This window comes from Nerophis ophidion, linkage group LG11 (assembly GCF_033978795.1).
Source record: "Nerophis ophidion isolate RoL-2023_Sa linkage group LG11, RoL_Noph_v1.0, whole genome shotgun sequence".
Classification (NCBI taxonomy): domain Eukaryota; kingdom Metazoa; phylum Chordata; class Actinopteri; order Syngnathiformes; family Syngnathidae; genus Nerophis; species Nerophis ophidion.
This window is the reverse complement of record NC_084621.1, coordinates 26001372-26029024: the sequence shown is the minus strand read 5'-3', so window position 1 is coordinate 26029024 and position 27653 is coordinate 26001372. Positions and strand designations below refer to the sequence as shown.

At 41.0% G+C, this 27653-nt stretch overlaps 1 protein-coding gene across 2 annotated transcripts in view; it reads left to right on the top strand.

The window, feature by feature from the left end:
* znf385d (zinc finger protein 385D) overlaps nucleotides 1-26654 on the top strand; it is a 262192-nt gene extending 235538 nt beyond the window's left edge. The window contains exons 6-7 of one of the 2 annotated variants that reach the window (XM_061915474.1): nucleotides 11428-11529; nucleotides 25966-26654. In XM_061915474.1, coding sequence (XP_061771458.1) covers nucleotides 11428-11529; nucleotides 25966-26199 — 336 coding nt within the window. In that variant the 3' untranslated portion in view covers nucleotides 26200-26654. Of the gene's footprint in view, nucleotides 1-11427; nucleotides 11530-25962 lie in introns of both variants that reach the window. The other variant, XM_061915471.1, reaches the window with a different exon arrangement.
* The last annotated feature ends 999 nt before the right edge of the window (nucleotides 26655-27653 follow it).

Here is a 27653-nt window from a genome sequence, read left to right as displayed (position 1 = left end):
AAGTGGCTCCAGAAGCCCCTTTTTTAAACAATCCTTACTTCTTGGGTTTATTGCTCGCCAGGACTAAGGAGTTGTGAAAAAAAATTAATTGTTAACTCTTGTTGTTGAAGTGTGTTGTGCTTCTTGCTTGTCATTTCATTAAAGGCCTACTGAAATGAGATTTTCTTATTTAAACGGGGATAGAAGGTCCATTTTATGTGTCATACTTGATCATTTGGCTACATTGCCATATTTTTGCTGAAAGGATTTAGTAGAGAACATTGACGACAAAGTTCTCAACTTTTGGTCGCTAATAAAAAAGCCTTGCCTTTACCGGAAGTAGCAGACGATGACGTCACAAGGGTGAGGGCTCCTCACGTCCTCACATTGTTTATAATGTGAGCCTCCAGCAGCAAGAGCTATTTGGACCGAGAAAGCGACAATTTCCCCATTAATTTGAGCGAGGATGAAAGATTTGATTTGTGGATGAGGAAATTTAGAGTGAAAGCCTAGAAAAACAAAAAAGGCGAGGGCAAGTGAGAGCGATTCAGATGTTATTAGACACATTTACTTGGATAATTCCGGGAAATCCCTTATCTGCCTATTGTGTTGCTAGTGTTTCAGTGAATTAAAGAGTACCTTAAAGTCGGAGGGGTATGGCCACGGGTGTTTTGACGCCAGAGTCTCTGAAGGAATTCATGGCAGCAAGAGGACGCTGGCTCCGCTGATCTCCGGTAAGAGGCGACTTATTTTTCACAATTTTCCCCATTAATTTGAGCGAGGATGAAAGATTAGATTTGTGGAGGAGGAAATTTAGAGTGAAAGCCTAGAAAAACGAAAAAGGCGAGGGCAAGTGAGAGCGATTCAGATGTTATTAGACACATTTACTAGGATAATTTGCGTTCTCGTGGTGCAGCAGAGATGGAACACAACGTTAAGGTAGGAATGATGATTTATTCCTAACTATGAAAACAAACTAATAACAGAAATACTGGCACATAGGCACTATAGACAAAACAAACAGAAGTAGCGTGGAAGCTAGAATGAACTGAAAGCGCTAGTATGTAAACTAGGGACAAGTAAACAAACAAAATAGCATGGAAGTTGATAGGGTGAAAAAGGATAGTTACCACAATGCGGGAAGCGCGATGTCACTTTTTGCGTGTAGCAAACTATAGTCCGAGAACGAATGACAAACAGGGGCGGTCTTAAATAAGAAGATAATCAAATCAGGTGCGTGACGACAAACAAGAAACAGGTGACACTAAATGAGTAACCATGACAACAGAAACCAAACAGGAAGTGCCACCGGGAACCAAAGACGTCGAATACAACACAGGATGATAACAAAACAGAAACAAAACCAGAATATGACATGGTCCAAGACGTGGACCATGACAATCTGCCTATTGTGTTGCTAGTGTTTTAGAGAGTTAAAGAGTACCTTAAAGTCGGAGGGGTGTGGCCACGGGTGTTTTGACGCCAGAGTCTATGAGAGAAGTCACGGCAGCAGGAAGACGCTGGCTCCGCTGATCTCCGCTAAGAGGCGACTTTTTACCACAATTTTCTCACCAAAACCTGCTGGTTGACATGTAGTCGGGATCCATGTTCGCTTGACCGTTCTGATCCATAGTAAAGCTTCACCTCCGGGAATTTTAAACAAGGAATCACCGTGTTTGTGTGGCTAAAGGCTAAAAGCTTCCCACCTCCATCTTTCTACTTTGACTTCTCCATTGTTAATTGAACAAATTGCAAAAGATTCAGCAACACAGATGTCCAGAATACTGTTTAATTGCACGATGAAAAGAGACGACTTTTAGCCGCAAGTGGTGCTGAGCTAATATGTCCCCTCCAACCAATAACGTCACAAACACGCGTCATCATTCCGCGACATTTTCAACAGGAAAATCCGCGGGAAATTTAAAATTGTAATTTAGTAAACTAAAAAGGCCGTATTGGCATGTGTTGCAATGTTAATATTTCATCATTGATATATAAACTATCAGACTGCGTGGTCGGTAGTAGTGGGTTGCAGTAGGCCTTTAAGTCAGCTCTTACCGGAGACTTGAGTGGATTTCGCGACCTCATCCTGCAGCTCAAAAAGGCAGCTGTGATCTTGGCTCCTCGGCTTCTCTCAAAGACACTGGCGTTCACTGCAGCCATCCGACTTTCAGGTATGACTTTACAATCTCACTAAAACACTATTATAACAATAAACAGATAAGGGATCTTCCAGAATTATCCTAGTAAATGTGTATAATTACATCTGAAACGCTCACACTGCCGCCGCCTGGAGCCCTCGCCTTTTCTTTTCTTCTTTTTTTTAGTCCTTCACTCTAACTTTGCTCATCCACAAATTGGTCATCCTCAGACCACGACGGGCTTGATCATAACTACACACAAGTTGATGGAAGTGACGTAGCGTCGCGCGTGCGTGGACTCGTCGTGTAGTGACCCTTCTTCTTCTTCTTCTTCTTCTTCTTCTTCTGCTGTTGTTATCGCTTGACGAACTGTTGCAAATCAGTCGCTCCAGCGGCCTTTAATTGACTGAGCAGCACCACCTGTCATTGAAGAGTGCGGACAATGGTTTCTGCTGGTGAGAAACAAAGAAAACTGCGCGAGTGTAACAAAAAGTGGAAAAACCGCGCCAAAAGTATTAACATGAAGAAAATATTTTTAACTTGAAAATTTGTTTTTTTATCTACAAAACAAAACCAGTGAAGTTGGCATGTTGTGTAAATGGGAAATAATAACATAATCCAATGATTTGCAAATCCTTTTCAAATTATATTCAATGAATTAGACTGCATAGACAAGATATTTAATGTTTAAACTGAGAAACTAAATTTGCTGATAATCATTAACTAAGAATATAATGGCAGCAACACATTGCAAAAAAGTTGGCACAGGAGCATGTTCACTACAGTGTTCACCACTGTGTTACATGGCCTTTCCTTTTAACAACACTCAGTAAACGTTTGGGAACTGAGGAGACCAATTTTTGAAGCTTTTCAGGTGGAATTATTTCCCATTCTTGCTTGATGTACAGCTTAAGTTGTTCAACAGTCTGGGTCTCTGTTGTGGTATTTTCAATGGGAGACATGTCTGGACTACAGGCAGGCCAGTGTAGTACCCGCACTCTTTTACTATGAAGCAACGCTGTTGTAACAAGTGGCTTGGCATTGTCTTGCTGAAATAAGCAGGAGCGTCCATGATAACGTTGCTTGGATGACAACATAAGTTGCTCCAAAACCTGTATGGACCTTTCAGCATTAACGGTGCCTTCATAGATGTGTACGTTACCCATGCCTTGGGCACTAATGCACCCCCATACCTTCCCTGGCTTTTGAACTTTGCGCCTTTAACAATCAGAATGATTCTTTTCTTCTTTGATCCAGAGAACCACCACATCCACAGTTTCTAAAAACAATTTGAAATGTGGACTCGTCAGACCACAGAAAACTTTTGCACTTTGCATCAGTCCATCTTAGATGAGCTCGGTCCCAGCAAAGCTGGTGGCGTTTCTGGGTGTTGTTGATAAATGGCTTTCGCTTCGCATGGTAGAGTTTTAACTTGCACTTACAGATGTAGCGACAAACTGCAGTTACTGACAGTGGTTTTCTGAAGTGTTCCTGAGCCCATGTGGTGATATCTTTTACACACTGATGTCGCTTTTTTGATGCAGTACTGCCTGAGGGATCAATGTTGGTTTTCAGTCTTGTTGCTTACATGCATGGATTTCTCCATATTCTCAGAACCTTTTGGTGATATTGGGGACCTTAGATGGTGAAATCCCTAAATTCTTTACAATGAATGTTGAGAAATGTTGTTCTTTAATACGTTTGTTCACAAAGTGGTGACCCTCGCCCCATCCTTGTTTGTGAACGACTGAGCATTTCATGGAAGCTGCTTTCATACCCAATCATGGCACCCACCTGTTCCCTATTAGTCTGTTCACCTGTGTGATGTTCCAAATAAGTGTTTGATGAGCATTCCTCAACTTTCTCAGTATGTTTTGCCACTTGTGCCAGCTTTTTTTGAAACATGTTGCAGGCATCAAATTCCAAATGAGCGAATATTTGCAAAAACTAAAGTTTTCCGGTTCGAATGTTAAGTATTTTGTCTTTGCAATCTATTCAATTGCATACACCATATTTCCTTGAATTGCCGCAGGGCATATAGTATGCGCCTGCCTTGAATTACTGCCGGGTCGAACTCGCTTCGCAAAATAACTAGCGCATGTTTAGTGTTATTGCCTGGTCAAACTCGTGACGTCATGAGTGACACTTCCCTCTGTCATCATTTTCAAAATGGAGGAGGCTGATTTCAATACCGGTAATTTGAAACTGCATAGCGGGAAAAAGATTAAGAGCTATTCAGTAGGATTTAAGATCCAAGCTTACATCACACTCAAATGTTTACTTTGTGCCTTTGGTAAGTGCCGGGGTGAGAAGAGGTTTTAAAATAATTAGCCAATGCTTACTTTTACCGCATGCCTTTGGTAAGCGCAGGAGTGAGAAGAGGGTTTAAATTAATTAGCACCCCGGCGGCAATTCAAGGAAATACGGTCGGTTGAAAAGGATTTGCAAATCGTTGTATTCTGTCTTTGTTTACCATTTAAACAACGTGCCAACTTCACTGGTTTTGGGTTTTTAACTTGAAGAAAATGTTTTTTTAACTTGCTGAAAATTGTTTTTCTACATTGCAAATTGTTATAGTTTGTGGAACTTTTCAGTTTGTGGAACTTGTTTGTGTGTTTGTGGTAGTATTTTCACTTCACAGTTCCTTTGGAACAGATATGAACAACGTTCGAACGTTGAACTCGTCGCTGCTCACAATGCGGCGTCAGTTACCATGGCGACGCTCCGCTCGCTTTGTTACCAGACAGCTCGTCACCGACGCGAAGCGGAAAAAAGGAACCTTTCTGTGTGATGCGAAGGAATGGGAAATGTCGCCGTGGCAACGAGCGAGCGGCGACACAAACACTCTTAACGACATTTGACGTCGCTCATTAAGTCCCGCTGGCGTGACGGGGTGTCAAATTAAGAGTATCCCGTTTCTGGGATTTGTTAGAGCAAACTTTGTGTCGCTGAATGTGGCGCTTGGTGATGTTCGGCCATTTCTTTCTGAAGCAATCATTAGCCCTCTCTGTGGCAGCTGTGCATCATTACGTCGCTTACATATTTGCATGAAATCAATTACTCGGCTGTGCTTTACAGGACCGGTCCATTTACTGACACGTGCACATTAACCAAGCTCCACTGCACTTAAATGTAAAGTCATGACACACACACACACACACACACACACACACACACACACACACACACACTCACGCGCGCACACACACACACATTCTTGTATTTCTTACCTTCTTGAGACCTCCAAAAAAGGCCTACCTCTTTCCTCTTTAGGGACCACCCTTTCTAGATATATAAAGATGTTTATTTAGGTTCAAATCCCACCTAGTACCAACCTCGTCACGGCCGTTGTGTCCTGAGCAAGACACTTCACCCTTGCTCCTGATGAGTGCTGGTTGGCGCCTTGCATGGCAGCTCCCTCCATCAGTGTGTGAATGTGTGTGTGAATGGGTAAATGTGGAAGTAGTGTCAAAGCGCTTTGAGTACCTTGAAGGTAGAAAAGCGCTATACAAGTACAACCCATTTATCATTTATTTACAACATTAATAATATATACATACAAACCCCGTTTCCATATGAGTTGGAAAATTGTGTTAGACGTAAATATAAACGGAATACAATGATTTGCAAATCATTCTCAACCCATATTCAGTTGAATATGCTACAAAGACAACATATTTGATGTTCAAACTGATAAACATTTTTTTTTGTGTGCAAATAATCATTAACTTTTAGAATTTGATGTCAGCAACACGTGACAAAGAAGTTGGGAAAGGTGGCAATAAATACTGATAATGTTGAGGAATGCGTATCAAACACAGGTGTGCAGGCTCGTTGGGAACAGGTGGGTGCCATTATTGGGTATAAAAGCAGCTTCCATGAAATGCTAAGTAATTCACAAGCAAGGATGGGGTTTGGGTCACCAATTTGTAAGCAAATTGTCGAACAGTTTTAGAACAACATTTCTCAACGAGCTACTGCAAGGAATTTAGGGATTTTACCATCTACGGTCCGTGAAATCATCAAAAGGTTCAGAGAATCTGGAGAAATCACCGCACGTAAGCGATGATATGACGGACCTTTGACCCCTCAGGCGATACTGCATCAAAAACAGACATCAGTGTGTAAAGGATATCACCACATGGGCTCAGGAACACTTCAGAAAACCACTGTCAGTAACTACAGTAGGTCGCTTCATCTGTAAGTGCAAGTTAAAACTCTACTATGCAAAGCAAAACCCATTTATCAACAACACCAAAGAACACCGTTGGCTTCGCTGGGCCTGAGCTCATCTAAGATGGACTGATTCAAAGTGGAAAAGTGTTGTGGTCTGACGAGTCCACATTTCAAATTATATTTGGAAACTGTGAAAGTGGTGTCCTCCAGAACAAAGAGGAAAATAACCATCCAGATTGTTATAAGCGCAAAGTTGAAAAGCCAGCATCTGTGATGGTATGGGGGTGTATTAGTGCCCAAGGCATGGGTAACTTACACATCTGTGAAGGCACCATTAATGCTGAATGGTCCATACAGGTTTTGGAGCAACATATGTTGTCCCGCCCACCTAATTTTTATTTTATTTTCGAATTTATTAGCCTGTGGAAAAAGTTAATGTTGATATTTACCTCAGAAGGCTGCAAATAGAAAATAAGCATTAATTTGTTTAATGACATTTTATTTAATATACCACTGATGTTTTTTCGTTTGTTTTTTGAAAGTTGATTTAGCACTATTACGTTATATAAGCTCTGCCTGTTCCATGGGAGGAAGCCCGAGCAGTCACGGGGAGGACATGCAAACTCCACACAGAAAGATCCCGAGCCCGGGATTGAAACCAGGAATACTCAGGACTTTCGTATTGTGAGGCAGATGCACTAACCCCTGGTCCACCGTGCTGCCCTATTTAAGCCTTGCTTGTTCAATATTCATTGCAAAACTTGTTTGGGTCCCTATTCATTTGTTCAACCTTGGCCTGCGGCTTTGTTCAGTTTTACATTTTGGCCCACTCTGTGTTTGAGTTTGACACCCCTGCTGTAGATCGTTCCTTTTCACACATATTTACCTATTTTTTCTCCAAGGAAATAACACTATGTCACATACATTCATTTTATTGACAAAAAAAAACAAAAAACAATTTTTTTGAAAATTAATTTGATAGATTTGGAACACTTTATAATGGGACTTATAGTACTAGGACTGGATATGTGAGTGTTTTGCCTTTTCTCACTGGATATGGCTGACGTTTTTTGTGTCGGTCGATATCAATCATAATTGTTTTTTTTTTAATGATCTATCGAAAATCAGGACCAGGAGAAAAATACGTTAAAGGTCACCTTCATCTGATTATAATCCCCTCAGCTATCAAGGCAGAAAGAAAATGTCAACACAAGCATGGAAAACCCTCAAACAATTTAAACAAAATTGTAGAATCACAATAGGCTCTAGAGCATGGGTGTCAAACTTTGGTCAGCGGGCCAAATTTGCATTCGCCGCTAATACTCATACTTGCCAACTCTCCTGATTTTCCAACCATTCTCCCGAATTTCTCCAGATTTCCACCCGGACAACAATATTGGGGGCGTGCCTATAAGGCACTGCCTTTAGCTTTGTGTACAATATGTTGTCACGTCCGCTTTTCCTCCATACAAACAGCGTGCCGGCCAAGTCACATAATATATGCGACTTATACACACACTTATGTGAATGCCAGCATACTTGCTCAACAGCCATACAGGTCAGACTGTGGGTGGCCGTATAAACAACTTTAACACTGTTACAAATATGCGCCGCATTGTGAACCCACACCAAACAAGAATGACAAACACATTTCGGGAGAACATCTGCACCGTAACACAACATAGACACACCAGAACAAATACCCACAATCCCCTGCAGCACTAACTTTTCCGGGACACTACAATATGCACCCCCCGCTACCACCTAACCCCGCCCCCCACCCCCAACCCCACCCATCTCATTGTTATTTTATTTTAAGATTTATTAGCCTGTGGAAAAATGTAATGTTGTTACCTCAGAAGGCTGCAAATAGAAAAGAGGCATTAAATGTTGTATTTAAATTTTATTAATTTTACCATTGATGTTTTTCCGGGGGTTTTTTTGATGGTTGATTTTGCACTATTAAGTTATATAATTATTGCTTGTTCCATATTCAGTGTTAAAGCAAATCAGTGGAGCAAACTAAGCAATAATTAACAACGTATTCATGCACTTTCTCTTGCTACTTCAAGGCTTGAATGTTTTGATTCATTCATTATTGTTATTTTATTTTCAAATGTTTTATTAGCCTGTGGAAAAAGTTTATTTTGATATTTACCTCAGAAGGCTGCAATAGAAAAGAGTCATTCAATTTTTATTAAAATGTTGTTTGATATACCATTGATATTTTTTATTATTATTATTATTATTATTATTTGAAACTGGATTTTGCATGTCACTATAAAGTTATATGAGCCTTGCTTGTTCAATATTCAATGCAAAACTTGTTTGGGTCCCTATTAAAGGGTTCATTTGTTCAATCTTGGGCCGCGGCTTTGTTCAGTTTTAAATTTCGGCCCACTCTGTATTTGACTTTGATACCCCTGCTCTAGAGTAACAAAATAGTGCAAAGTGTGAAAATGTAAGAAACCTGAGAATAACTTTTTTTTCTGCAGGTTTAGTACCAGGAAGTTACGGCTGTGTAACATTAATTTGGTCCATTATTCTTACTGAAGTATGGAAATGATGTCAAGTTGTATGGGTATACGGGTACTAGTAAAGTACGGCGATACTAATGAATCATTTTGGGTACTATACTCTGTTTGAAAAATACCGGTTCCCTATTTTTTCTTTTTGATCGAGCATGACGGCGTGCCGTTGCTACAATATGACATTGCTGTTTTTACAAGTAGAGGAGCATGTTCGGCAGCACACAATCACAGATTACTTACAAGCAGACACGGTGTGTAGACAGACAGGGTATAACGGACGCATTTTGGCTTAAAAACTAACAATAAAGGTGAAACTATAACATTGAAACGCCCTCAGGCCATCGGCAGTCTGGAGTGTTTTAGCTGCTTTAAATCACTAATTTTGGTCACCATGGCGACAAATTTAATAGGTTTCTTACAAGTATCATCCCTGCAGGACGAGGAATAGCTAAACATGCTTCACTACACACCGTAGGACAGGAGTGTACAAACTATTTCCACTGAGGGCCGCACACTGAAAAATTAAAGCATTTTTATTTGTTTTTTTACCTTTAGGGCTCCCCTCAAGTTTGGTCCCGGGGACATGAAAGGGTCTCAGTCATTAAAATGTTAAATCCTAAATTTCAGTGGGGCAAAAAAGTGTTTAGTCAGCCACCGATTGTGCAAGTTCTCCCACTTAAAATGATGACAGAGGTCTGTAATTTTCATCATAGGTACACTTCAACTGTGAGAGACAGAATGTGGAAAAAAATCCAGGAATTCACATTTTACGAATTTTAAATAATTTATTTGTAAATTACGGTGGAAAATAAGTATTTGGTCAACCATTCAAAGCTCTCACTGATGGAAGGAGGTTTGGTGGCTGCGGGATTAGGTCTCTGCTTTTTGCGGATGATGTGGTCCTGATGGCTTCATCTGGCCAAAATCTTCAGCTCTCACTGGATCGGTTCGCAGCCGAGTGTGAAGCGACTGGGATGGGAATCAGCACCTCCAAGTCCGAGTCCATGGATCTTCTCCCGAAAAGGGTCGATTGCCATCTCCGGGTTGGGGAGGAGACCCTGCCCCAAGTGGAGTTCAAGTACCACGGAGTCTTGTTCACGAGTGAGGGAAGAGTGGATCGGTGCGGCGTCTTCAGTAATGTGGACACAGTATCGATCCATTGTGGTGAAGAAGGAGCTGAGCCGGAAGGAAAAGCTTTTAAATTACCGGTCGATCTAAGTTCCCATCCTCACCTACGGTCATGAGCTTTGGGTTATGACCAAAAGGACAAGGTCACGGGTACGAGCGGCCGAAATGAGTAACAGTTCGAGATGCCACCTCAGTAGAAGCATTTAAGTCTTACCTTAAAACTCATTTGTATGCTCTAGCCTTTAAATAGACTCCTGTTTTAGACCAGTTGATCTGCCGTTTCTTTTCTTTTTCTCCTATGTCCCACTCTCCCTTGTGGAGGGGGTCCGGTCCGATGGCCATGGATGACGTACTGGCTGTCCAGAGTCGGGACCCAGGATGGACCGCTCGTCCAGAGTCGGTACCCAGGATGGACCGCTTGCCTGTGACATGTCTGCGCTGCTGATCCGCCTCCGCTTGGGATGGTTTCCTGCTGGCTCCGCTGTGGACGGGACTCTCGCTGCTGTGATGGATCCGCTTTGGACTGGACTCTCGCGGCTGTGTTGGATCCACTATGGATTGAACTTTCACAGTATCATGTTAGACCCGCTCGACATCCCATTGCTTTCGTCCTCTCCAAGGTTCTCATAGTCATCATTGTCAAAGCTGGGTGTGAGTTTTCCTTGCCTTTATGTGGGCCTACCGAGGATGTCGTAGTGGTTTGTGTTGTGGTTTGTGCAGCCCTTTGAGACACTAGTGATTTAGGGCTATATAAGTAAACATTGATTGATTGATTGATTGATTGATTGATTCATAAGCTCTATTATCCGGAGGAGCTCAGAGTACAGCCGCTGCTCCTCCACATTGAGAGGAGCCAGGTGAGGTGGTTCGGGCATCTGGTGAGGATGCCACCCGAATGCCGTCCCTAGGCACGTCAGACCGGTAGGAGGCCACGGGGAAGACCCAGGACACGTTGGGTAGACTATGTCTCCCGGCTGGCCTGGGAACGCCTCGGGATCCCCCGGGAAGAGCTGGACAAAGTGGCTGGAGAGAGGAAAGTCTGGGTTTCTTTGCTTAGGCTGCTGTCCCCGTGATCCGACCTTGGATAAGCGGAAGAAGATGGTTGGATGGACGGAGTGAATCCTCTTGTCAGTCATCCACAGTCTTTGTCATTTCTTCATGTTTATCGAATGCAGCTTCTGCCATCTTGTGGAGTTTATTTAAAAACTACAGGAGGTTTCTTCAGCTGCTTTTGTTTTGTCTTTTGACTCTACAGACCGGATAATCCAGCGTTACGCCTGCTCACTGAGTCCTTGTATTTATAAAGTAGACACCACACAGACATCAATAGTTGTCAACACCCTATTATGCCCCTGGAATGCGTCTGTGTGCAACATGAGAGTGTGGTTAAAGAACAATTGAGGCTTCAATTAGAACATTTTTGGTGATCAAAAACAAAAAAATGAAAATATGACGTCTGTTTCTGTCACCAGCACATCAGCAGTCGGCGTCACAAAGACAGAGCTGCCGGCAAACCAGCCAAGCCCAAATACAGCCCTTACAGCAAACCACACAAAGGAACCACGAAACAGATGGTGAGTCCACAACACGTTAGTAGTCTTCTCTTTTGTTACTGCAAAATGTGCTTGTGATATCACATACTTAAAGGCAGTCTGATAGTTTATATATCAATGATGAAATATTAACATTAAACACATGCCAATAGGGCCGGTTTAGTTTACTAAATTGCAATTTTAAATTTCCCGTGGAGTTTATTGTTGAAAACAACGCGGAATGATGACGCCGACTGGCAGGAAATATTAGCGCAGCACCATTTGCAGCTAAAAGTCGTCTCTTTTCATCGAGCAATCAAACAGTATTCTGGACATCTGTGTTGCTGAATCTTTTGCAATTTGTTCAATTATTAATGGAGAAGTCAAAGTAGAAAGATGGAGTTGGGAAGCTTTAGCCTTTAGCCACACGAACACACTGTGATTCCTTGTTTAAAATTCCCGGAGGTAAAGCTTTAGATTAGATTATATTAGATTGTACTTTATTTATTCCGTCAGGAGAGTTCCTTCAGGAAAATTAAAGTTTTCTGCACAATCCCATTCAAGATCAGACAAACATTACAGGGAGACAGAACAGGATTGCTGACGGGTTCTGCCGGCTTCTAGCGCCCCTTACAAAAAAGGTGAGATACAGGTAAACAAGGGGGGGGGGGACTGGAGAAAAAAATAGAAGGTTAAAATAAAATAAAAAAATCAGTCTAAGCCTGGGGCCCGGAGAGGGGTCCAGACTGAGGCCAAGGGAATAAAACAACTCATAGCCATAGTACACATCCAGAGGGAAACATCAAAGAACACAAAGGACATTGAAGACATTAAAGCAGCAGATACAACCAGACACTTCTACATACAGCTATGAATAAAAAGTAAAATAAACATATACACTGTGGTGGCCTCTGCGGTGTTCCACGCCATCGTCCGCTGGGGTGGAGGGAGCATGGCCAGAGACAGGAGCAGACCCAACAAAGCAACCAAGAGAGCAGACTCCACTCTCGGCCGCCAACCAACTCTCGGCCAGTGTCCAGTCCGCAAGGATGAGCGAGGATACGTCAAGGTGACTGAGGTGTCCGACACCTGCTCACCCAGCCAAGACACCGCGAAGCCTCTCCGTCCCAGCGCTCAGTGCTAGCTCCGCAGCCCTGTCCCTCATCCGCATCTCCTCCAGTCCCTCCAAACAGACTCCAGTGTGGCAGAGACCCAGCAGCTGGTCTCCATGGCCAAAAGGCTCCCGGGAGGCAGATCCAGAAGTCCACAAAAAAGCACCATAGAAGTCATGAAAGTGCCCCCCCTTGTCACATAATCCCAAAGTGTTTTGGACCAAAAGGCAAAAAAATATAATAACACATGAAAACAAGAGGGAAGCACACAAGGAGGACACAAGAGCACAGAGCTCCTGCCAACAGCAGCCCCATCTAGGAAAAAAATAAATAAAAATTTTTTTAAACTATGGATCAGAGCGGTCAAGCGAACATGGTTCCCGACCACTTGTCAACCGGCAGGTTTCGGTGAGAAAATTGTGTTAAAAAGTCGCCTCTTACCGGAGATCTGTGGAGTTTGTGCCGTCCTTGTATCTGCCGTGACTTCCCTCAGACACTGGCCTCACGACACCCGGTGGGCACACCCCTCCAACTATCAGGTACTATTTAATCTCACTAAACACTAGCAACACAATAGAAAGATAAGGGATTCCCAGAATTATCCTAGTAAATGTGTCTAAAAACATCTGAATCCGTCCCAATGCAATCACTTTTTTTTTTTTTACTTTTATTATTTATTTTTTTGTAGTCCGTCGCTATCAATATCCTCAAACACAAATCTTTCATCCTCGCTCAAATTAATGGGAAATTGTCGTTTTCTCGGTCCGAATAGCACTTTTTGTTGGAGGCTCCCATTAAAACCAATGTGAAAATGTGAGGAGCCATCAACATGTGACGTCATCGTCTGCGACTTCCGGTAGAGGCAGGGCTTTTCTCTTAGCACCGAAAGTTGCAAACTTTATTGTGGATGTTCTCTACTAAATCTTTTCAGCAAAAATATGGCAATATCGCGAAATGATCAAGTATGACACATAGAATGGACCTGCTATCCCCGTTTAAATAAAAAAAATCTCATTTCAGTAGGCCTTTAAGTAGATCTTGTCACGTATGTAAATATAAAAACATCCACCAAAAATTCACAAAAAACAGCTCTTAAAAGAGATTTGTTTGTAAGTACTCTATCTCAGTAATTAGTAAGTATTGCAGGTGAGAGTTGCCCACGCAGACATTTTGTCAGGCCAAGAGGAAATAACTCTTGGAAAAGGCTGTTAGGGGGGAAGGTGGCTGTTATCCGTGTCGGCGAAATGGCTTTTGCTGAAACCCATCATTGACCGAGTTAACGGAGAGGAGCATCCCTGATGAGCGGCGACCTCTGAGATCACCACCCCCCCCCACCCCAAGCCCCTCGCCCGAGTCTGTGATTGATAACCCGTGACATCATCTGCTGTCCGGGAGCCGCGAGAGCGCCACTTTTTCATCACAGATACAGAAGATTAGGCCAGATAACTTTGGCCACCTTTGCACCCTATTAGCTGGCTGTGCTGCATGGCCGACGACAGCCTGAAATAACGCCGCCCGCTGCTATCTGCACACGTGAAGATCAGTGTGAGACGCTTTTGTCTTTTCGCAATCCTATTTCATCCGAGGCAATTGAAGTTGATCCTCCGTCATGTGTCAAAAACACTTTTATTACGGTCAGTCTACTCCTAACAAAATACGTCAAAAACAATTCTGAATTTTGAGGGCTGTGGTGAGAAAATGCTCTCTAAATTGTCTCCGTTAGTTTAAGTGGATTGTATTTTTATTTTTCTTAATGTTGCCTATTGTTCACATACATGGTCTTCTTTTTTATGCATTCTAAATTATAAATAACCTCTGGCAAGAGGTGGCTAACAATGCAGGTAATGAGGATTTAGATGATGACGGGTTATACTTGTATAGAGCTTTTCTACCTTCAAGGTACCGTATTTTTCGGAGTATAAGTCGCACCGGCCGAAAATGCATAATAAAGAAGGAAAAAAAACATATATACGTCACCCTGAAGTATAAGTCGCATTTTGGGGGGAAATTTATTTGATAAAACCCTGCACCAAGAATAGACATTTTAAGGTAATTTCAAATAAATAAAAAATAGTGAACAACAGGCTGAATAAGTGTACGTTATATGACCAAATAACCAACGGAGAAGGTGCCTGGAATGTTAACGCAACATATTATGGTAAGAGTCATTCAAATAACTATAACATAGAACGTGCTATACGGTTACTAAACAATCTGTCACTCCTAATCGATAAATCCGATGAAATCTTCTTCCTCGATGTCGCTTCTAAACAACTCTGCCAACCCCAAAGGTTTTTATAAGTTACCGCCAACGATGAAACGATCCATTTTAATAGCTACGGCAGTAGCATTTAGCAGTTAGCATTCCATGACCCACAATGCACTTCTTCCGTGACCCTCCCCCGCCGAATTTTTATTGGTTGACGTGTGAGTGGCGATTGCTGACATTTTCTTCGTCTCTTCCGCGAATGAGATAAATAATAATATTTGATATTTTACGGTAATGAGTTAATAATTTCACACTGCGACTTATATTCTGAAAAATACAGTACACAAAGTGCTTTGACACTTTTCCCACATTCACCCATTCACACACTGATGGCTGGAGCTGCCATGCAAGGCCCTAACCACGACCCAACAGGAGCAAGAGTGAAGTGTCTTGCTCAAGGACACAATGGCATTGACGAGGTTGGTAGAAGGTGGGGATTGAACCAGGAACCCTCAAGTTGCTGGCACGGCCACTCTCCCAACCGCACCACGCCGTCCCCTGGATTAGATTAGATTTGATCCATTCCGCCTATAAAAACTCCATCAATGCTAGTGGTTAGAGTTGTCTATAGCAGTGGTCCCCAACCAACGGGCCGCAGGAATTTTTTTTATTAATTTTTATAAAAAAAAAATATATATATATTTATTTATTTATTTTTTTTTTTTTTATTAAATCAACATAAAAAACACAAGATACACTTACAATTAGTGCACCAACCACAAAAACCTCCCTTTTTCATGACAAAAACGTCCCTTTTTCATGACAAAGAAAAAAAAAAAAAAGAAAGAAAAAAAAAAGATCCCCCTCACCCCCCGGGCCGCGGGACAAATTATTAAGCGTTGGCCGGTCCGCGGATACAAAAAGGTTGGGGACCAATGGTCTATAGTGACTATAAAAATGTGACCTGTTACCTCCCTGAAGGGTTGGAATTGGGGGTTGTATCAACAAAAATTATTCCCGGGCGTGGCCACCGCTGCTGCTCACTGCTCACGTGTTTATTTAACAGTGGTCAAATGCAGAGAATAATTTCGCCACACCTAGTGTGTTTGTGAGACAATCATTGGTACTTTAACTTAACTTTAACATTCATAGAAATATGTAATATTTACGAGTTTTGCTCAATTTAAGCAGACGGCCGCATATTCATTTTCACAATGTTCACTTTTCTACCTGTCCCTCATTTAAAAAATAAACCTCTGCATCACATTATGTCCCAAAGTAGTCATCGCCGTCTCTGGTGAAGTCTGCATAATTAGTAGTATTGTTGAAGGAAATAGTTGTGATCCATCCCGTCCATTTTCTACCGCTTGTCCCTTTTGTGGTCACGATGCGTCTGTCAAATTAATACGGGACCATATTGCTAAAATAATAATTACAAATAAATCATAAACACAAATTCCCCAAAAAACAAAAACACGTACGTTGCATATGCAGAGGACGCATATCGTCATTGATGTTTACAAAAAACACATACACATAGGCTGATATTATCGATGATTACAAAAACACGTAAGTTATTTACGCAAAGGCTGTATAGTATCATCAATGATTACAAAAACACATACGTCATGTACGCAGAGGCTGTATTCTGTCGATGTTTACAAAAACACGTAAGTTATGTACGCAAAGGCTGTATATTATCATCGATGATTACAAAAGCACGTAGTTACGTACGCAGAGGCTGTATATTATCATCAATGATTACAAAAACACGTAAGTTATGTACGCAAAGGCTGTTTATTATCATCGATGATTACAAAAACACGTAATTTATTTACGCAGAGGCTGTATATTATCATCAATGATTACAAAAACACACGTCATGTACGCAGAGGCTGTATTCTTTCGATGTTTACAAAAACACGTAAGTTATGTACGCAGAGGCTGTTTATTATCATCAATGATTACAAAAACACGTAAGTTATGTACGCAGAGGCTGTATATTATCATCAATGATTACAAAAACACACGTCATGTACGCAGAGGCTGTATTCGTTCGATGTTTACAAAAACACGTAAGTTATGTACGCAGAGGCTGTATATTATCATCGATGATTACAAAAACATGTAAGTTATGTACGCAAAGGCTGTTTATTATCATCGATGATTACAAAAACACGTAAGTTATGTACGCGGAAGCTGTATATTATCATCGATGATTACAAAAACACGTACGTTACATATGCAGAGGACGCATATTGGCATTGATGTTTACAAAAAAACATACACAGAGGCTGTATATTATCACTGATTACAAAAACACGAAAGTTTTGTACGCAAAGGCTGTTTATTATCATCGATGATTACAAAAACACGTAATTTATGTACGCATAGGCTTTATATTATCTTTGATGATTACAAAAACACGTAATTTATTTACGCAGAGGCTGTATATTATCATCAATGATTACAAAAACACACGTCATGTACGCAGAGGCTGTATTCTTTCGATGTTTACAAAAACACGTAAGTTATGTACGCAGAGGCTGTATATTATCATCGATGATTACAAAAACACGTAAATTATGTACGCAGAGGCTGTATATTATCATCGATGATTACAAAAACATGTAAGTTATGTACGCAAAGGCTGTTTATTATCATCGATGATTACAAAAACACGTAAGTTATGTATGCGGAAGCTGTATATTATCATCGATGATTACAAAAACACGTACGTTACATATGCAGAGGACGCATATTGGCATTGATGTTTACAAAAAAACATACACAGAGGCTGTATATTATCACTGATTACAAAAACACGAAAGTTTTGTACGCAAAGGCTGTTTATTATCATCGATGATTACAAAAACACGTAATTTATGTACGCATAGGCTTTAGATTATCTTTGATGATTACAAAAACACGTAAGTTATGCACACAGAGGCTGTATATTATCATCGATGATTACAAAAACACGTAGTTACGTACGCAGAGGCTGTATATTATCATCAATGATTACAAAAACACGTAAGTTATGTACGCAAAGGCTGTTTATTATCATCGATGATTACAAAAACACGTAATTTATTTACGCAGAGGCTGTATATTATCATCAATGATTACAAAAACACACGTCATGTACGCAGAGGCTGTATTCTTTCGATGTTTACAAAAACACGTAAGTTATGTACGCAGAGGCTGTATATTATCATCGATGATTACAAAAACATAAAAGTTATGTACGCAAAGGCTGTTTATTATCATCGATGATTACAAAAACACGTAAGTTATGTACGCGGAGGCTGTATATTATCATCAATGATTACAAAAACACGTACGTTACATATGCAGAGGACGCATATTGGCATTGATGTTTACAAAAAAACATACACAGAGGCTGTATATTATCACTGATTACAAAAACACGAAAGTTTTGTACGCAGAGGCTGTTTATTATCATCGATGATTACAAAAACACGTAATTTATGTACGCATAGGCTTTATATTATCTTTGATGATTACTAAAACACGTAAGTTATGCACGCAGAGGCTGTATATTATCATCAATTATTACAAAAACACATACGTCATGTACGCAGAGGCTGTATTCTATCGATGTTTACAAAAACACGTAAGTTACTGTTTGTACGCAAAGGCTGTATATTATCATCGATGATTACAAAAACACATACGTCATGTACGCAGAGGCTGTATTCTATCGATGTTTCCAAAAACATGTACTTTAGGTACGCAGAGGCTGTTTATTATCATCAATGATTACTAATAACTCGCACGCTGGTTAGAAGTAAGACTGCACATTTTTATCGAGGTTTGTAAAACTACATGACTTGGGTTTGCAGAAGACTGAACAAGTCGTATTTGTGTCGTTGTCAACGTTTACAGAAACTTAAACGTCAATATTGCTGGAAGACTAAATGATTGTCAGCGTTTAACAAAGACTTGGAATGATGTTAGACATTCCCAAAAACACTCGCATTCCGTTCCCAAAGACTGAAACTGTTTTACGAGTAGTCGTACATTGGGTTGATTGAAGACTAAATTGAGGACTAGAAAATATATTTGAGTCCTCTAACTCTAAAACCCTGGTTCTAAAATCATTGTGATGAGAACTTACGTGAAATTAGTTTACAGAAAATAATAATGCAAGTCCGTGTAAGACAAGTAATGTCGACTTACGCCTGTAAAAGTTGAGGACGTGACCTCCACCCAGGAGGCAGTTTCCACAGCTGGAAAGCACAAAGCGAAGCACAGTCAGGTGACAAATGGAGGGAAAAAGTTGGTGTCTGCTCATCGTCCTTGTGCTTTCTTGGAAGGCGCTCTAGAAAAGTCTCAGGAGTCATCAACACCATTCTTATGAACTATGATTACTTACTAGCCAGTCCTCAAAACGGTTCACTCATTAAGTCAGGAAAACTGTTCAAATTCAAACTGGTGTACTTTTCAGTCATCTGAGTACATAAGTGTTCACACATACAGTCGTGGTCAAAAGTTTACATACACTTGTAAAGGTTCCAAAAACGTCTACAACTCTTATTTTTTTGTGATAGAGTGATTGGAGCACATTTTTTGTTTCATCTGACCACAGAACTTTCCCCCAGAAGGTCTTATCTTTGTCCATTTAATGTCAGATGAAACAAAAAAATTAGCTGTTTGGCCACAATACCCCGCAATATGTTTGGAAGAGAAAAGGTGAGGCATGGTGGTGGTAGTGTTATCCTATGGGCCTGTTTTGCTGCCAATGGATCTGGTGCTTTACAGAGAGTAAATGGGACAATGAAAAAGGAGGATTACCTCTAAATTCTTCAGGACAACCTAAAATCATCAGGCCAGAGGTTGGGTCTTGGGCGCAGTTGGGTGTTCCAACAGGACAATGTCCCCAAACACATGTCAAAAGTGGTAAAGGAATGACTAAATCGGGCTAGAATGAAGGTTTTAGAATGGCCTCCCAAAGTCCTGACTTAAACGTGTGGACAATGCTGAAGAAACAATTCCATGCTAGGAAACCAACACATTTAGCTGAACTGCACCAATTTTGTCAAGAGGAGTGGTCAAAAATTCAAGCAGAAGCTTGTGGATGTCTACCAAAAGCACCTTATTGCTGTGAAACTTTCCAAGGGACATGTAACCAAATATTACGTACGTATTTTTTGACCCAGCAGATTGGTCACATTTTCAGTAGACCCATAATAAATTCCTAAAAGAACCAAACTTCATGAATGTTTTTTGTGACCATCAAGTATGTGCTTCAATCACAAAAAAATAAGAGTTGTAAAAATGACTGGAAACCCAAGACAGCCATGACATTATGTTCTTTACAAGTGTATGTAAACTTTTGACCAGGACTGTAGGTAGTACGATAGTACACTGTCAGTACTTGAATGGTGAGAGTGCACTGGAGACTTACCACCCTCAACAGTCGCCGTCTTGGTTAGGTTGCGGAAGGGGCAGAGCTAACACACCTTTCCCAACTTAAAAAAGGAGAGTAGAAAAAGTGGGTAAATACTGCAATGGTTATTTCTGCTAAGTGTAAAAATGACACAGTGTAGGGGGGCGTGGCCTGCGGGCTTAAAGCGGAATGGGGTGTGCCAGGAACGGCCTTGAAGACAGAGACAAGTGTGTAGATGGCCCTGGTGGGCCTTGTCATCTTTGCGAGAACGCTCGCCAAAGCTGTCAGGGGGTTGGCTTCCATCGTCTCAGGTGGACCGGCTTGACTGGGCGCCAAATTGTGGAGGTTGCCCTCCCGTGGGTCCTTCAGATCACCAATCATCGCCAGGAGTGTCGGATCAGGGTTTATTTTAATCGTGCAGCCGCTTACTTTCCAGCAATTGTCCGTGTCAGGCTCGCTCTCACTCCCGCTCCAACTACCTCTCTCCTCCCGGCTGCTGCTAATAAAGGGCGACAGTTGATTAGATGACAAGGCCCACCTGGGCCATCTACGCAAATGTCGCTGTCTTCGAGGCCAGTCCTGGCACACCCCGTTCCGCTACAGGCCCGCAGGTCACGCCCCCCTCCACCGACACTAAGGAACTTGGATCAACACTTCACTGTAAAAATGTACACATTGAAGAAAAAAAGTACTCGTTGCACTGTATGTACTAAAGGGTAGTGATGTGCGGATCAATACTGAAATAACGATACCACCGATACCAGGTCTTTATGCTCTAATATCGATCCTCAAATCAAATAGCGATACTTTAATTAAGAGCTGTCCAAACCTTTTCCACCCAGGGCCGCATACTGAAAAATCTATTATGTGGGAGCTATTCTATTTTCATTTTCTTTTATTCTAAAAAATGCTGAAAAAAGATATTGTTTCAGTTATGTATATAACTAACTATTAATAATAATATTGTTAATTATTAGTTAGATTTCAGCGCATTACATACCATTTTTTTAGCTTATTTTTTTTTACATGTTTTTATCAAATAAAATAAATCATTTCGACGTAAAATTAATAATTCCGACGTCCCACTGGGGTGAGTTTTTCCTTGCCCTGATGTGGGCTACGTACCGCGGATGTCGTTGTGGCGTGTGCAGCCCTTTGAGACACTTATGATTTAGGGCTATATAAATATTGATTGATTGATTGATTGATAATATAATTGTTCAACTGCATAACTTAGTGTGTTAAACATCCTGCCTGCTCAGTTACATATTTAACAGGATTTATTATAGTTGTTGTAATGTTTCAAAGTAATTAATTCACAGATTAATATTATTTCTATCTTTGATTTAAATAACTAACTAAAACCTTTTCATTTTTTATTTTTAGAGCTTCTACTATTTTAAATTTAGGGGTGTCTAAACTTTTTCCACCAAGGGCCGCATCATGAAAAGTCAAGTACGGGGGACCCTTTTAATATTTGTTTTAGTTTCAATAAAAATTATAAAAACAGATATTAAATATACAGACAAATCTGTTATAGGTGACTCGGTATATTATAACTAATTATTACCGTATTTCCTGGTATTGCCGCCGGGCATATAGTATGCGCCTGCCTTGAATTACTGCCGGGTCGAACTCGCTTACCAAAATAATCAGCGCATGCTTAGTATTACCACCTGGTCAAATTTGTGACGCTTCGCCTGTCATCATTTTCAAAATGGAAGAGGCTGATTTCAATACCGGCAATTTGAAATCGCATAAAGGGAAGAAGATTAAGAGCTATTCAGTAGGATTTAAGGTCCAAGCTTACATCACTCTCAAATTTTTACTGCATACCTTTGGTAAGTGAGAAGAGGTTTTAAAATAATTAGCGCATGCTTACTTTTACCGCACGCCTTTGGTACGCGGAGGAGTGAGAAGAGGTTTTAAATTAATTAGCGCCCTGGCGGCAATTCAGGGAAATACGGTAGTTGAAAAAATTCAGCTATTTTTATTACATTCCTATTTTTTTATCCTTACATTTTATTGATTTTTTTTTTAGTTATTATTTTTAGATGTCCGCAGTTTCCAAAAACAATTTGAAATGTCAGACCACAGAACACTTTTCCAATTTGCATCAATCCATTTTAGGTTAACCCGGGCCCAGAGAAGCTGGCGGCGTTTCTGGGTGTTTTTGATAAATGGCTTTGTGAAGCCTCTGCTCATTAAAAGAAAAGTGTGCAGAGTTTAATTTTCTGTGACTCAATCAAATAAGAGATGGATGGACATGAAGATGACGGAAACACTATCTCTTTTAAAAATCCAAACTTTGTGTAAATATTTTGACCAATACAAGACTTCTGACGAGCACATTCTCATACTTTCTGTAACACCCAGAAAGAAATTATGTCAGCCATCTTAAAAAGTCTCTCAACTATAATCTATGTGAATGAACCCAAAATTGTTTTGTTTGACATGAGGAAAACCTTACAATTTATTTATTTTCTTAATCTTTTAAATTGTATAAAACTAATTAGATGGCGAGTTATCGTGATGTAGAAAAATCCTATATTTTTAACCAACTTTCTATACTTTGAAATGCCAATTTTGATGCTCCTTTTAGACACATGTTTTTTTTGCGGCTAAATTAAATACAACATTAGCTCCGCATAAAACATTATGGGCCTGGTACCAGGTGTGCAATCCATGTTGCCTCTCCGTCTTCATGAATATGCTAAATATATGCTGCTCATCGAAACGCTGGAAATACTGGGAAGAGAAAATGCAAGTACAATTATTTAGCAGGCGCGATGTGATTTATCAACACTCATCACCGTTTTGGGAGCACTATTTTGCACGTTTAAAAAGCACACGCAAACTACTATGGGAGACGAGTGCAAAGACACACGATGGACAGAGAATCTTGCATTCTGCGTTCTGGACAGTAAGAAATAATAAATATCAGACATTGTCAATTCAGCAACATTCGTTTATAATATAGCTGCTAGCTGACTTAAGGGGCCAAAACCTATTTAAGATTTAGGGGTGTCTAAACTTTTTCCACCAATGATAAAAACAGATATTAAATATAAAGACAAAACTTTGTTATAGGTGACTAGGTATATTATAACTAACTATTGGTTAAAAAATGTCAGCTTTTTTGAAAAGGACACGCAAACTACTGTGAGAGACGAGGTCAAAGACACACGATGGAGAGAAAATCCTGCATCCTGCGTTTTAAACAGTAAGAAATAATAAACATTAGGGCATTGTCAATTCAGCTACATTGTTTTATAATATAGATGCTGGATGACTAAAGGGGCCAAAACCCAAAACCAGTGAAGTTGGCACGTTGTGTAAATGGTAAATAAAAACAGAATACAATGATTTGCAAATCATTTTCAACTTACATTCAATTGAATAGACTGCAAAGACAAGATATTTAATGTTCCATCCAACTGGTAAACTTAATTTTTTGCAAATATTAGCTCATTCAGAATTTGATTTGACAAAAGCTCTAGCTTTTTTTTCCCCCCAGCCTTGAACTTTATAGCTTGTACCTTTTAAGCAGAAAAATAGAAAAAATGTTTATACTTAAACTTATGCGGGGCTTTTATTTTTTTCAAAATTATTTGTAATTTTAAAGTGTTTAGTACAGTTCTCGCTGCAAAGTAGGAATTCTGATAGGTTGAATATGTTCAGAGTTAAAGCCCAAAAACATATTTTTATACCATTATTACAACCCTCTCAACACTTATATAGTCACTTCTACACTCAATGTGCAAAACCCCAAAACTAGTGAAGTTGGCACAAATCGTAAAAATAAACAAAATACAGTAATTTGCAAATCCTTTTCAACTTATATTCAATTACATAGACTGCAAACTGTGTTACTTTTTGCAAATATTAGCTCATTTGGAATTAGATGCCTGCAACATGTTTCAAAAAAGCTGGCATGGGTGGGAAAAAAGACTGACAAAGTTGAGGAGTGCTCATCCAACACTTGGAACATCCCACAGGTGAACAGGCTAATTGGGAACAGGTGGGTGCCATGAAGCAGCTTCCATGAAATGCTCAGTCGTTCACAAACAAGGACGGGGCGAGGGTCACCACTTTGTGAACGAATGTGTGAGCAAATTGTTGAAATGTTAAAGAACAACATTTCTCAACAAGCTATTGCAAGGAATTTAGGGATTTCACCATCTACGGTCCGTAATATCTTCAAAAGGCTCTGAGAATCTGGAGCAACCACTGCACGTAAGCAATGATATTACGGACCTTGGATCCCTCAGGCCGCACAGCGTCAAAAAGCGACATCAGTGTGTAAAGGATATCACCAAATGGGCTCAGGAACACTTCAGAAAACCATTGTCAGTAACTACAGTTACAGTTTAAAACTCTACTATGCAAAGCCAAAACCATTTATCAACAACACCCAGAAATGTTGCCAGCTTCGCTGGGCTCTAGCTCATTTAAGATAGACTGATGAAAAGAGGAAAAGTGTTCTGTGATCTGACGAGTCCACATTTCAAATTGTTTGTGGAAACTGTGGACGTTGTGTCCTGCGGACCAAAGAGGAAAAGAACCATTTGGATTGCTACAGGTGCAAAATTGAAAAGCCAGCATCTGTGATGGTATGGGGGTGTATTAGTGCCCAAGGCATGGGTAACTTAAACATCTGTGAAGGCACCATTAATTCTCAAGGTACATACAGGTTTTGGAGCAACACATGTTGCCATCCACGTAACATTATCATGGACGCCCCTGCTTATTTCAGTAAGACAATGCCAAGCCACATGTTACAACAGCGTGGCTTCATAGTACTACACTGGCCTGCCTGTAGTACAGACCTGTCTCCCATTAAAAATGTGTGCGCATTATCAAGTCTAAAATACCACAACGGACTGTTGAACAACTTAAGCTGTACATCAAGCAAGAATGGGAAAGATTTTCACCTGAAAATCTTCAAAATTTGCTCTCCTCAGAGTGTTGTTAAAAGGAAAGGCCATGTAACACAGTGGTAAAAGTCCCCCTTCTGACAACTTTTTTGCAATGTGTTACTGCCATTGAATTTTAAGTTAATGATTACCGTATTTCCTTGAATTGCCGCAGGACATATAGTGTGCGCCTGCCTTTAATTACTGCCGGGTCAAACTCGCTTCCCAAAATAATTAGCGCATGCTTAGTATTACCGCCTGGTCAAACTCGTGACGTCACCAGTGACACCCTGTCATCATTTTCAAAATGGAGGAGGGTGATTTCAATACCGGTAATTTCATATCGCATAAAGGGAAGAAGATTAAGAGCTATTCAGTAGGATTTAAGGTCCAAGCTTACATCACACTCAAATTTTTACTGCGTGCCTTTGGTAAGTGCCGGAGTGAGAAGAGGTTTTAAAATAATTAGCGCATGCTTACTTTTACCGCATGCCTTCGGTAAGCTCACGAGTGAGAAGGGGTTTTAAATTAATTAGTGCCCCGGCGGCAATTCAAGGAAAACATTAAATATCTTGTCTTTGCAGTCTTTTCAAGTTAAAATTGATTTGCAAATTATTGTATTTTGTTTTTTATTTGCCATTTACACAACGTGCCTATCCTGAATAGTTCCGTTAGTAATTCAAATACTTTTTAAAAGTAATTTTCAGAACCATGTGTATTTTGATCAGTAAAAACCCACTTGATCCAACTTGTATTCCATATCACCGGGGTACCTAATGAAGTGCCCCCCTCCCTCCCACGCACTGACCTTGTTTTGTCCTCCAGCAGGTCAAGCTGACCTTGGGCAAAGAGCAGCCGTGCACGCCCCTCGCCGCCCAGCTGCTGCCCGCCCACCTGGCGGCCATGGCCGCCGCCATCAGCAACACCTTCGCGCACCGCGCCCCACGCGGCGTCCCAGGCCCCGCCCTTTTCCAGACGCCGCCCCTCCACGCTGCTCTGCTCCGCCCCGCCCCCGGGCCCGTCAGGACCTCCCACCCTCAACTCCTCTTCGCCCCCTACTGACTCCCCCGCGGCCCCTCCCCCACTGGACCAGCACTCCGACCAGTCTATGCATTCAGGGTTCATGCCGTTCACGCCGCTCCTGACGGCGCCGCGCCAACAGCTCACGGGCAGCCTCCTTTTGACGCCCAACGGCCATCGCGGACTTGACGGCGATAATATAAACCGTGTTGGAACTATGCAGACTTCACCGTGATGTTCCCGTCGCTCACTTCCTGTCCGCACTTTAACCTCTGTTGATGTGCACGTTAGACGCTAGACCGTGTTTGATGGTGACCGTGTGTGTTGTTTTTCTATTTGTCCTTACACATGCGTGCATGTGTGTGCGTGTGTGAGAGAATGTTCCATCCGCCACGAGGTGGGACGGAACCGACGGACCACCAGTGCTTGTGTGTTACGTGTTTCTGTGTCACGGTGAAACGTTTGAAAGAAATAAAAGAGTCCTACTTTGTTAAAAAGCGCTGCAGCTTGGTATCCTTGAAGCGAGCGAAAGTCTCAGGTAATTGTCTGGGTTCGTCGGCGGCTCGCCCCCCCCCCCCCCCCCCACTACCAACCCTGTAAGTCCCAAAGAGAAAGAGATGATAGAGTATTATCTGCTCACAGATGCTACCTGGTGGTTGCTTCGACGTTGGGAAGGCTGTTTCCCGGCTGGCCTGGGAACGCCTCAGGATCCCCCAGGAGGAGGTGGACGAACTGGCTGGGGAGAGGAAATTCTGGGCTTTTCATCTTAGGCTGCTGCCCCCACGGTGCCGCTCACACTGGTGAATGAATGATGAATGAATGAAAGGTGGTGGTCGGAGGGGCTGTAGGCGCAAACTGGCAGCCACGCATCCGTCAGTCTACCCCAGGGCAGCTGTGGCTACAGATGTAGCTTACCACCACCAGGTGTGAATGAATGATGGGTTTCTACTTGTCATATATATATATACATATACACATAAATACATATATACATATACACACACACATATACATATATATATATATATATATATATATATATATATACACATACATAATAATCGAAGTTAATCGCACTATTTGTCCAATTAATCGCGATTAACTGCATTGTATACGCAAAGCCCAATAATGAATTCAAAAGTACTGTGTAATGCACCTTTATTGGAATATTCTCCCACATGAACAAAAGCTGAGATAGGCGCCAGCGCCCCCCGCAACCCCGAAAGGGAATAAGCGGTAGAAAATGGATGGATGGATGGATGAACAAAAGCGCCAAAACATTTGTTGTGCAAACAAATTTAAATCAGTCCTTGTTAAACAGTAGCAGTTAAATAGCATATTTTATGAAAATCAACTCAAAAAATGTAAATACAAACATTTAAGCTTATTGCCACTGGCAGGGTATTTAAGTTATCCTGTTTGTTATGGAAAATAAATATAATCTACATACAAATCTCTGAGCCACAATCATAACATCTGAACAGGCAATTTCTGAG